Genomic DNA, 13,691 nt, shown 5'->3' on the forward strand with positions numbered 1-13,691 from the left:
AGTGCTCCTAGTCCATGTTGCGAAATAAAAGCCGAAGCAATTAGGAAATTAAATTCGCAATTAGGCGACGAGAGTGCTGGTTTACTCGCGCAAACGATTTGACATTGCAAAGCCGAATTGCTTAATTATGCCATACCAATGGGCTCCTTAATTACATTAATTGATCAATCCCCTGCACCAGTCCCTGATGGGATGGTCACAATCACCACGGTGGGAGAGTGAACGTTTGGTGACATCCTATTTTGCCAGCCACACGGTATTTGCACGTGTTCTGGATGTTGAACGGATCATCGGTGGTTATTTGTAATGATATCGTCCACGTAATAATATCAAATTTTATATAATTATCATGAATGTAGAATTAGTGTCAACAAATCATCATTATCATAGTAATTCAATTTCATCATCATTCAACATTATTGTCACCACCATCAATCGTAATTCCTGGGTCACTAAAATGAGTACAATAACTTGAGGCTACACTATTTTGATTTTGTGCAGAGGAACTAACAGCAGCTGTTTATTGTTGTTTCTCTTATGCAAACTAGTCCTCGTCAGAGGAACGTAGAATTCCCACCACATGCTATACGGGCTGCCAAGGCAGCACGAGGACCGCAATCGCCCCCTGCAGTGGAAGCGGGGGACACCAGAGTCTCGTCTGCCCTTTCGTAATGATGATGAAGAAAGCGGTCTCAACCTCTGTGCCTCGCGGCCCTCCACGCTACGGCTGTACGCACTCACCGATCTCTGCGCTCAGATTACGTCGTCGCACGCTACACGCGCCTGATGATTGGGGCGATCGGGTCACGCGTTATCTCGTAACCTTGGCGAGCTCGAATTTCAATTAGAGATATAGAGTCTTAATTTAGATCGAGACGATCTTCATTTGAATCGGCGCTCTTGGCTTCGCGTGGGCAGCTGTCCTGGAGAAGCGGCCTCCGTGTGAGTCCAGGACTGGCGCTGCGCTATCAACACGCGCCGGCTTTGTGTTCCAATTCTCATTATCAGTTAGTCCCAGCGACTCGTAGCGAAAGCCGCAGATTCGTGGCGTCCAGACGCACAGACTCACCCCCACGGGCTCGCTCAGAGACCCGTGAAACTCGCGCCTCCTATAACAACACCGAGTCGCAGACAGAGTCTGGGTGGGTGCCTGAGAATCTCGGGTTTGGGGTCGTTTGTACCGGGAGCTTTCCGCGGTGCTGAATCGGAAGGTCCCTCCGCGTCTCCAGCAGAGGGCGACCAAGTCGCGCCCGTGGAAGTTTCAGCCAAAATCACAAATCCTGACAAATCCTGCAGGGGTGGAGCAGCGGTCGTGACCTTGTTTATTCAGAATCAGAGAATAATCTTTTATTTATACCGCTACTGGAGGAATACGATGAGCCATAAATATATTTTTTCGCAGATGTAGTTAACTCAGAGGGGGGGGGGGGGGGGGGGGGCACACACTCAGGGGTCATTGACGCAGTTAATGTTAAACAGGCTTTAGACAAACGCTAAACAGAATGAGTAGATTCTGCTTTTGACAAGCATCAATGCTGCTGAAGAGCTCACCCCCCCCCCCGCCCCCCGTGTATATGAGGAACAGTTTAATAAAAGCAGTCACCGGCGTTCGAAATTGCACCAACATTTCTAAAGGTGGGATTGAGTCTTCAGTGGGGGGGGGTTCTGTGCCCCCCTCCCCCCAGCCCAGCCCCCCACAGAGCGCTTAACGTAAAGTGTACCATTTCAACTCCCGGTCTCGCCTTGTATTGAAAATACGGATTCATTCACATACTTATCGACTGTTGCGATCAGGTAATGTTAGCAAGCACCTATTATGACGGGCACAGCCCACGGCGGGGTGGATGACCACCGCACCACGTCCACCTTTGTCTCCCCAGTGGTAATGTTTACACATCGCACCAATTACTAATTTGAGGCTGAGTCGACACAGGGGAGGCCCAGGACTGGTTCAGATATTCGTCACTATTGTTGCCAGTGAGCGGGAATCTAACTCGAGTCCTCGCGTTCGTGTGCTAACCACCACACTCCCTATCACCACGATAGAAAACACACACACACGCAAAGGCACTAACACACACAGCAGCTCATACATCAACACAATCGCACGCGCTCGCACGGGTCGCGAGGACCGTACAAGCCGACCAGCAGGCACACAATAAAACAAAAAGCAGAAACGAGCCATTGTTTATTGACGCTGCAGGAAGGAGGCCAAAGTCAACGCGGAGCGGAGGGAGAGAGTGCGGGGAAGAGTGGGAAGAGAAGGGGGAGAGCGCTGTGAGAGAGAGAGGTAGGGTGGGGGGAGAGTGGAGACGGAATACAGAGGAGAGAGGGTACTGAAAGTGGAGAGGGGAAAGAACGGGGAGAGGGATTGCGAGGAGGGGGGGTGGAGAGGGGGGGTCGGCTCGAGCCGCGCATCCTGCCCGGGGTCGTGGGGTCTTCCTGCGAGGATGGAGAGGGTGGATCCCGCGCCCGATTCCTCGCTTCACAATGACCCACGAGGGAGGGAGGCTCTCCGCTCCAAGCCGCACTCCCCCAATGCCCCCGGACTACACTCACGGTCACGTGCCTGGAGAAGCTGCCTGGCCTTATCGCTCCAAGAAACTCCGCGCCTTCTCGGGCGCAGTTCTTGCCCTCTCATAGCTCTGCTCGCGAAACGTCGAACCCCTTGAAAGAAACGTCTTCGCCGGTTTGAAACGATCCATCCTGGGTTTAGACAGACGGGATTGTGTGACGAGTTCACAGATCCATAAAATATCTGGACACGGTCCCATAAGTGAGCTCTTCGGACAGGCGAGGCTGCGTTGCCTGGTTCATGTAGCCCGCATGTCCAGCCACCGCATGCCCAAGCAGCTTTTGTTTGTCCGGATAGAGAGGGCTGAACGGGTGCGGCACGGGCGAGGGTCTAGATGGGCTGATGCGGTACAGGAGGATGTGGAGCTGATTGGACTTGTGTGATCGGGTGAGTGTGTGCGTGAGAGTGTGTGGGTGGGAGAGTCGCACGGGCTAGATAAGAGATGGGGTACGGGAGGATATGGAGCTGAGTCTCGATGGAGGAGGCTCGTGAAGGACGCTACTGGACTGGACAATTGGAGGCAGTCGCCGTCCAATAAGAGCGGAGAGCGGAGGGGCGACGCTCACAACAATGAGCAGAGCGCCGGGCGGCTAAAACGCAATTTTGCAGAATGAAGAGCATAGATTGTGCATCTGCCAGTCATCTCAGTTAACCCATGATGTTGACATCCCTCCTGTGACCTCCTGCCATGTACTCAGTTTTCCCTGCGAGGACTTAGCCGAACGTTAGTCAATGGTGCGGTGTGTAAACATCGCAACTAGGGAGTCATAGTCGGGCGTGGTGCTGGCCACCCGCTCCCTCGTGTGCCTTGTCGGCCTTTATAGGTGATCGCTAACAGCATTTGCCCTAAAAGCCTGTAAAGGCTATACGGGGGATATTTGTATTGTGTGTGTGCACTCCTGATCGAGTGACTCGGGTCTGCTATTGTGTTGGGGTCGCGTGTCCGTTCCTCCCCTTCCCCCCCGCCCCCACCGCCATCCCTCTCCTCAATCCCATGACCCCCCCCCCGTTCGCGGACAAAGGAGGCACGAGGCGGGAGGGGCTCCCGCCTTCCATTCCCCCCCAAACCCCAAACCCCTCGCCCCCCCACGACCCCGGCTTACCGAGGGGAGGCGCTCTCTGCTCGCTCCACCCTAACCTCCTTGGCACACTCCACCCTCACCCCCTCACACTCCACCCTAACTCCCTCACACTCCACCATAATCCCCTCACACTCCACCCTCACCCCCTCACACTCCACCCTAACCCCCTCACAAACCACCCTCACCCCCTCACACTCCACCCTAACTCCCTCACACTCCACCATAACCCCCTCACACTCCACCCTCACCCCCTCACACTCCACCATCACTCCCACACGCTCCACCCTCACCCCCTCACACTCCACCCTAACTCCCTCACACTCCACCCTCACCCCCTCACACTCCACCCTAACTCCCTCACACTCCACCATAACCCCCTCACACTCCAACCTCACCCCCTCACACTCCACCCTCACTCCCACACGCTCCACCCTCACACTCCACCATAACCCCCTCACCCCCTCATACTCCACCCCCTCACACTCCACCCTCACCCCCTCACACTCCACCCTCACTCCCTCACACTCCACCCTAACTCCCTCACACTCCACCCTCACTCCCTCACACTCCACCATAATCCCCTCACACTCCACCCTCACTCCCTCACACTCCACCATAACCCCCTCACACTCCACCCTCACTCCCTCACACTCCACCATAATCCCCTCACACTCCACCCTCACCCCCTCACACTCCACCATAACCCCTCACACTCCACCCTAACTCCCTCACACTCCACCCTCACCCCCACACGCTCCACCCTCACCCCCTCACACTCCACCCTCACCCCCTCACACTCCACCCTCACTCCCTCACACTCCACCCTCACTCCCTCATACTCCACCATAACCCCCTCACACTCCACCCTAACTCCCTCACACTCCACCCTCACCCCCACACGCTCCACCCTCACCCCCTCACACTCCACCATAACCCCCTCACCTCCCACCCTCACCCTCTACCCTCTCAAACTCCACCCTCACCCCCTCACACTCCACCCTCATACTCCACCCTCACCCCCACACGCTCCACCCTCACCCCCTCACACTCCACCCTAACTCCCTCACACTCCACCCTCACCCCCTCACACTCCACCATAACCCCCTCACCCCCCACCCTCACCCTCTCACACTCCACCCTCACCCCCTCACACTCCACCCTCACACTCCACCCTCACCCCCTCACACTCCACCCTAACTCCCTCACACTCCACCCTCACCGCCTCACACTCCACCCTCACCCCCTCACACTCCACCCTCACCCCCTCACACTCCACCCTCACCCCTCACACTCCACCCTCACCCCCTCACACTCCACCCTCATCCCCTCACACTCCACCCTCACACTCCACCCTCACCCCCTCACACTCCACCCTCACCCCCTCACACTCCACCCTCACCCCCTCACACTCCACCCTTACCCCCTTACACTCCACCCTCACCCCCTCACACTCCACCCCCAGCCCTTGCGCACGGGCGAGACGCGGAAGCATGGGACCCAAGCCCCGCGCACGAGGCCTCGACTCCACCCTCCACATCCACCTTTGTCATCCCCCAAGCCCCACTGCGACCCTGAAGCCCCACACCCCCGCAACCCCACCCAGACCCCTTCCTCAGTCGCACCCCGCGCGCATCGCTCTCCCCCCCCCCCGTCACCCTCGGTCTCTCTTCTCGAGGAGACGTCGAGGCTCTCCGCGCCTGCGCTCGGGCTGTGCGAGTGTCTGGGGTTCACCTCCACCCCCAACTTGCCTCCATCTACCGACGCAGTGGCGTGCACACTCTCAGCGTCATCATCGCCACCACCATCAACAACAACCACCACCATCATCATCACTAACATCACCACCACCAACAGCTGCTGCCGCCTCGTATCGCCGCACTTGGTCCCATCGCTGCCTTCGATACAGCCAGAATCGTCCACTCCTCTCACCTCCCTCTTCTCCGTCCCCTCCTCTCCCCTCCTCTCCCCGCGCGCGCACGCGCGCGCACACACGCGCGCCTCCTCCCAACAAATAAAACCAACTTAAGTGGCCACGAGGCCGGGGTGCGCGCACACACGCGGGCACGCGCCTCCTCCTCCTCCCTCTGCCTCTCTCCTTCCTCCTCCCCGTCAACCTCTCCTCCCCCGCCTCCCAATCCTCGTCTCATCGCCCCGAGCCGCGCCGCCTCGCTAATTGGAGCGAGCCGCCAGCGCTGGGGGAGGTGGCACGCGCGCATCGCCTCGCCGCCGTCAACATTCGCCTCGCTCCCACCTCAGCGCAGCCGCCGCCGCCGCAGCAGCCGCTCAAGTTGGTCTATGCGCTCTGGTTCCATTCCCATCTCAAGTTGGTCTATGCTGACTGGTTCCATTCCCATCTCAAGTTGGTCTATGTTCTCTGGTTCCATTCCCATCTCAAGTTGGTCTATGCTGTCTGGTTCCATTCCCATCTCAAGTTGGTCTATGCTGTCTGGTTCCATTCCCATCTCAAGTTGGTCTATGTTCTCTGGTTCCATTCCCATCTCAAGTTGGTCTATGCTGTCTGGTTCCATTCCCATCTCAAGTTGGTCTATGCTGTCTGGTTCCATTCCCATCTCAAGTTGGGCTATGTTCTCTGGTTCCATTCCCATCTCAAGTTGGTCTATGTTCTCTGGTTCTGTTCCCATCTCAAGTTGGTCTATGCGCTCTGGTTCCATTCCCATCTCAAGTTGGTCTATGCTGTCTGGTTCCATTCCCATCTCAAGTTGGTTTATGTTCTCTGGTTCCATTCCCATCTCAAGTTGCTCTATGTTCTCTGGTTCCATTCCCATCTCAAGTTGGTCTATGTTCTCTGGTTCCATCCCCATCTCAAGTTGGTCTATGCTGTCTGGTTCCATTCCCATCTCAAGTTGGTCTATGTTCTCTGGTTCCATTCCCATCTCAAGTTGGTCTATGTTCTCTGGTTCCATTCCCATCTCAAGTTGGTCTATGCTGGCTGGTTCAATTCCCATCTCAAGTTGGTCTATGTTCTCTGGTTCCATTCCCATCTCAAGTTGGTCTATGCTCTCTGGTTCCATTCCCATCTCAAGTTGGTCTATGCTGTCTGGTTCCATTCCCATCTCAAGTTGGTCTATGTTCTCTGGTTCCATTCCCATCTCAAGTTGGTCTATGTTCTCTGGTTCCATTCCCATCTCAAGTTGGTCTATGTTCTCTGGTTCCATTCCCATCTCAAGTTGGTCTATGTGCTCTGGTTCCATTCCCATCTCAAGTTGGTCTATGTTCTCTGGTTCCATTCCCATCTCAAGTTGGTCTATGTTCTCTGGTTCTGTTCCCATCTCAAGTTGGTCTATGTTCTCTGGTTCCATTCCCATCTCAAGTTGGTCTATGCTCTCTGGTTCTGTTCCGATTTCACCGCGCGCGCAGGCAGGCGCGGGATCTCGCGTTCGGAGAAGACAGCAGCCCCCGGCATTCAGGACACAGCGGCCCGAGGAGGGAGACAGAGAAAGGGCAGAGAGTGAGAGACGGAGCACACAGGACAACCGAAGCGCTCGACCGAGCTGAACCCGAGCCGACCCAGTGCCGGCCTGGCCAGGGTCGCCAAATCCCGGGGCGCCGGGGCGCCCGGCCGCCGCGGCTTCGTCCAGCAGCAGGGCTCCTCCACATCATCGTCACCATCGTCGTCAGCAGCAGGGCCGCTGGCATGGCCAAATGGCTGAAGGAGCACTTGGGGCTGGGCGCAAAGCGCGCCCCGCCGCAGCCCCCCAAGCCCGACTACCGGCGCAAGACCTCGGCCGGTCCGGGGGTGGAGGTCGCCCTCCCCGGGCCGGCCCTGACCGGTGACCTCCTCCTGTCGGCCTACCGCGCGCAGAAGGACAAGGACTTCGAGGACCCCTACAGCGGACCCTGCTCCAGCGCCCTGCAGCGCATCAAGATGCAGGGCGAGCAGCAGCAGCAGCAGGAGGCGACTGACGCGGAGCAGCAGATCGGGACTGCTTCACAGCAGCAGCAGCAGTCGCCGGCGGCAACTGCTGGTGGTGGTGGCAGCCAGCAGCAAGCGGACGTGAAGTTCTTGTCGCAGAAACATCGTCTCATCAAGGTGGAGAGCGCTGCTGCTGCTAACGCTGCTGCTGCTGCTGCGGCTGCTGCTGCCGCTGTGGCTGCTGCTGCGTCTGCTTCTGGCTCCGCGGGAGCCGCGGGCCCGCCAGGGAAGGCGCTGCGGAACGGCACGCGGGGGGGCAGTAGCGGGGGCAGCAGCGCGGGCAGCAGCGCGCAGGGGGGCAGCGGGGACGATGGCGCGGCCAAGGGGAAGGACGACAAGGTGAGGACGGGACGACTAGCACTACAACTAGCACTATAACTAGCACTACAACTAGCACTACAACTAGCACTACAACTATCACTACAACTAGCACTACAACTAGCACTACAACTAGCACTAGAACTATCACTACAACTAGCACTACAAATAGCACTACTACTATCACTACAACTAGCACTACAACTAGCACTACTACTAGCACTACAACTAGCACTACAACTAGCACTACAACTAGCACTACTACTAGCACTACAACTAGCACTACTGCTAGCACTACAACTAGCACTACAACTAGCACTACAACTAGCACTACAACTAGCACTACAACTAGCACTACAACTAGCACTACAACTAGCACTACAACTAGCACTACAACTAGCACTACTGCTAGCACTACAACTAGCACTACAACTAGCACTACAACTAGCACTACAACTAGCACTATAACTAGCACTACAACTAGCACTACAACTAGCACTACAACTAGCACTACAACTAGCACTACTACTAGCACTACAACTAGCACTACTGCTAGCACTACAACTAGCACTACAACTAGCACTACAACTAGCACTACAACTAGCACTACAACTATCACTACAACTAGCACTACAACTAGCACTACTACTAGCACTACAACTAGCACTACAACTAGCACTACAACTAGCACTACTACTAGCACTACAACTAGCACTACTGCTAGCACTACAACTAGCACTACAACTAGCACTACAACTAGCACTACAACTAGCACTACAACTAGCACTACAACTAGCACTACAACTAGCACTACAACTAGCACTACAACTAGCACTACAACTAGCACTACAACTAGCACTACAACTAGCACTACAACTAGCACTACAACTAGCACTACAACTAGCACTACAACTAGCACTACTACTAGCACTACAACTAGCACTACTGCTAGCACTACAACTAGCACTACAACTAGCACTACAACTAGCACTACAACTAGCACTACAACTATCACTACTACTAGCACTACTGCTAGCACTACAACTAGCACTACAACTAGCACTACTACTAGCACTACAACTATCACTACTACTAGCACTACAACTAGCACTACAACTAGCACTACAACTATCACTACTACTAGCACTACTGCTAGCACTACAACTAGCACTACAACTAGCACTACAACTAGCACTACTGCTAGCACTACAACTATCACTACAACTAGCACTACAACTAGCACTACAACTAGCACTACTGCTAGCACTACAACTAGCACTACAACTAGCACTACAACTAGCACTACAACTAGCACTACAACTAGCACTACAACTAGCACTACAACTAGCACTACAACTAGCACTACTGCTAGCACTACAACTAGCACTACAACTAGCACTACAACTGTCACTACTACTAGCACTACTACTATCACTACAACTAGCACTACAACTAGCACTACTACCAGCACTACTACTATCACTACTACTAGCACTACAACTAGCACTACAACTAGCACTACTACTAGCACTACAACTATCATTACTACTAGCACTACAACTAGCACTACAACTAGCACTAGAACTGTCACTACAACTAGCACTACAACTAGCAGTAGAACTAGCACTACAACTAGCACTACAACTAGCACTACAACTAGCACTACAACTAGCACTTGAACTATCACTACAACTAGCACTAGAACTAGCACTACTACTTGCACTGCTACTATCACTATAACTAGCACTACAACTAGCACTACAACTAGCACTACAACTAGCACTACAACACTAGAACTAGCACTACTACTTGCACTGCAACTAGCACTGCTACTAGCACTACAACTAGCACTACTACTAGCACTACAACTAGCACTTGAACTATCACTACAACTAGCACTAGAACTAGCACTACTACTTGCACTGCTACTATCACTATAACTAGCACCACAACTAGCACTACTACTAGGACTACAACTAGCACTACTACTAGCACTACAACTAGCACTACTACTAGCACTACAACTAGTACTACAACTAGCACTACAACTAGCACTAGAACTAGCACTACTACTATCACTACAACTAGCACTAGAACTAGCACTACTACTAGCACTACAACTATCACTACTACTAGCACTACAACTATCACTACTACTAGCACTACAACTAGCACTACAACTCGCACTACTACTAGCACTACAACTAGCACTACAACTAGCACTACTACTAGCACTACTACTAGCACTACTACTAGCACTACAACTAGTACTTCTACTAGCACTACAACTATCACTACAACTATCACTGCAACTATCACTACCACTAGCACTACTATAGGACTACTACTAGCACTACAACTAGCACTACAACTAGCACAACTAGCACTACTACTAGCACTACAACTAGCACTACTACTAGCACTACAACTATCACTACTACTAGCACTACTACTAGGACTACTACTAGCACTACAACTAGCACTACTACTAGCACTACAACTAGCACTTCAACTAGCACTACTAGTAGCACTACAACTCGCACTACTACTAGCACTACTACTAGCACGAGAACTAGCACTAGAACTACTACTAGCACTACTACTAGCACTACAACTAGCACTACTACTATTACTACAACTAGCACTACAACTAGCACTAGAACTAGCACTACAACTAGCACTACTACTAGCACTACAACTAGCACTACAACTAACGCTACAAATAGCACTACAACTAGAACTACAACTAGCCCTACGACTAGCACTACAAATAGCACTACAACTAGCACTACAACTAGCACTACAACTAGCACTACTACTAGCACTACAACTAGCACTGCTACTAGCACTACAACTAGCACTGCTACTAGCACTACAAATAGCACTACAACTAGTACTACAACTAGCACTACAACTAGCACTACTACTAGCACTACAACTAGCACTACTACTAGCACTACTACTAGCACTACTACTAGCACTACAACTAGCACTACTACTAGCACTAGAACTAGCACTACAACTAGCACTACTACTAGCACTACAACTAGCACTGCTTCTAGCACTACAACTAGCACTACAACTAGCACTATAACTAGCACGACAACAATGTTACATGCCATGACCACCTCCACTACCACCACAACGTCTTCACAATACATGTCTACCACAGCAACATCACGTCACAAAAATGTCACCACCACCACCAGACCGCATCGCGTCATAATAATCGCAAAGCAACGCACAACAGGATCACTACAGTACAACCACAGCACAACAGTAGCACAACCACAGCATAACAACACCACAACCACAGCACAAACCACAGCAGCAGGTCACCACCATCACGCGCCTATGGGACTCGAGTTAGCAGCTCACCGCATGAATCTCGTGCGCGTTCTAAATCGGGGCTTATTATCGTCACCACCACCACCACCACATCTGCACAATCGGTATGTGAACCTAGTCTAGGCCTCCCCTAGGTTCACTCGGCATAAACTAGGACGGTATAAGTTTGGTGTGGTCAGCACGTGGGTTTAGACGCGTGTACAGATCGTGTGTGTGCAATTTCGCTTGATCTCATTCTCTCTTACATCGTATATACGTCGCCTCTGATGGGCGTGTGTGTGTGTTGTGGGGCACTCTGGCTCCGAACCACACGATGGATAGGTTCAGCCCCGGTTCACGCCTTGTTCAAAGTTCCCGTATGTCCGTCTCTTGCCGACAACTTTCTCCATCGCCACTCCCCACGGCGGCTGCGAGGCGGCGTCTCGCTGAGTAGGGACGACTCCGTCCGGCTCCGAACCACACGAGGGATAGGTTCAGCCCCGGTTCACGTCTTGTTCAAAGTTCCCGTCCGTCCGTCTCTTGCCGACAACTTTCTCCATCGCCATTCCCCACGGCGGCTGCGAGGCGGCGTCTCGCTGAGTAGGGACGACTCCGTCCGGCGTCCAGCCACCACGTGGACCCGGCCCCAACTGTGTGTGTGTGTACACGCGCGTGTGTGTGTACACACACGCGCGTGTCTGTGTACACGCGCGGTCGGGTGTGGTGCTGGCAACGCGCCCCCTCGGGTGCCGTGCCGGCCTTCATAGGTGCTCGCTAACAGCACTTGCCCCAACGGCCTGTTCAGGCTATACGGGGGAATCTGTCTTTTTTTGTACACACGCGCGTGTGTGTGCGCGTCCACGCGTGTGTGTGTATGCGTCCACGCGTGTGTGTGTGTTTATATCGCCTGGGCTCTTTGCTCTCGGGGTAAAAAGAAAGCGGCCGGACGGAAATGAGGGGCATTTGCCGACCCCCACACACACACACGTGTGTTGGGGCCTCCTCCCGTCTCTGTGTCGAACTCATGTCAGGTGCTTGGCTGCTGCTGCGCTGGCAGTGGTGCACAAACAACAAGAACGCCACACGCTCCTTACCAACACTGGCCTCAAAGGGACAAATCTATAATAGACGACGTTTCGGACAATGGTCCTTCTTCACGGCGCATCAGTGGCCCTTCTTCTCCACGTGGTATGAAGAAGGCGCATTTCCCCCACGGTTGGCTACGTACGGTGCAAACGAAGTTCAACTAACATATTTGTCATTTTAAGTCCACAGTGTTATTGACGAATATTTGTGCACTGTATATGAGAAGACCAGCAGGGAACCGCTGTTTTTTTGCCGTTGAAGCGCGCTTCTAATTACATTTTGTACAATTTACTATTTTGATTATACCAGGTAAGGCCCACCGAGCCATCACGGCTTTTTTTTCAGAAGCTACCCGGCCACAAACGATCGCTCGACGAAAAGTGGCTCAGTTACATCACGTTGGACATTCATAGCGGCCAACCGCGAATTGGGGCCGTCACCTCTCGCGCGCGCGAGGAGGAGGAGGTGGTGGGGTGGGGGTGGAGATTTCGCCGTGGCGAGCGAGGTTGGTTGGGACAGCGCGTTGCCCTGCTGCGCTCCGCGAGTGGAGAGGGCAGAGACATCACGACGTTGTTGCCTCTTCATCGTCGAGAGACGGCGACGCGGTTCGTTTGTTTGTTTGTTTGTGGCGTTGCTTTAATTTTGTAATTGTCCGTGGCGGTCGTTTTAGTCGCGCGCGCGCGGGGAACTCGCACGTACTATCTATCATGTGTGTGTACATGCGTGCGTGATGTGCTCCTGTGTGTCTACAAAAACCTCCCCCCGCACCCTCCTCCACGAAGCCCATAGCAGACTGTTGGGGCGAGTGCGGCGAGCGAGCGCATTCTTGGTTGACTAGGAGCTCGCCCGCTAGCCCTTTCCTCCCCAGTGTTCACTTTCACACGCCGCATCAGGAACTCATTGGAGGCTGTGCCGACCTAGGCGACATGCCAAGGACAGGTTCAGTCATGCGTTTATATACACATATACAAAGATCCCTCGTATATCCTTGTGTGTACGTACACACATACCTTGTGTGTACACACACACATGCCTTATGTGTACACACACATACCCACAACCGAAACTGCGTCTTGAGACTCGGCAATGATTTCCCGGTGGTTAAACAAAACGAGTACACTCACTGTGTGGGGAAGTCAGCATAGGTTGTCCTATGGAGAGGCTCGCCCCCCGCCATAGGAACGTGGAATTTCCACCACTGGCTCAGGGCTGTAAAGGGGTGATGAGCACCGCCTCGTTGCTCATCGAAGCATCGAACTCACTCTGAGTGAGCAGCATCATTACCACGGTAAGCTAAATTGTCTCCTTACTCAAATGGGCGACCTTGAGCCAATGGCGATATTCCACATTCCCGTGGCCGGGAGCCAGT

The 13,691-nt window shown here is 53.4% G+C and overlaps 1 protein-coding gene across 1 annotated transcript in view; it reads left to right on the plus strand.

Moving 5' to 3' along the window:
- Nucleotides 1-7,308: 7,308 nt before the first annotated feature.
- The window catches only part of LOC116941922 (SH2 domain-containing adapter protein D-like), an 87,202-nt gene continuing 80,819 nt past the window's right edge, over nucleotides 7,309-13,691 (plus strand). Inside the window, exon 1 of the mRNA XM_076067717.1 lies at nucleotides 7,309-7,930. Within this exon, the coding sequence (XP_075923832.1) occupies nucleotides 7,313-7,930 (618 nt within the window). The 5' untranslated portion in view covers nucleotides 7,309-7,312. The remainder of the gene's footprint in view (nucleotides 7,931-13,691) is intronic.

Source organism: Petromyzon marinus, chromosome 1 (genome assembly GCF_048934315.1).
Source record: "Petromyzon marinus isolate PM22_M1 ecotype Great Lakes invasive population chromosome 1, UKy_Petmar_22M1.pri1.0, whole genome shotgun sequence".
Lineage (NCBI taxonomy): Eukaryota > Metazoa > Chordata > Hyperoartia > Petromyzontiformes > Petromyzontidae > Petromyzon > Petromyzon marinus.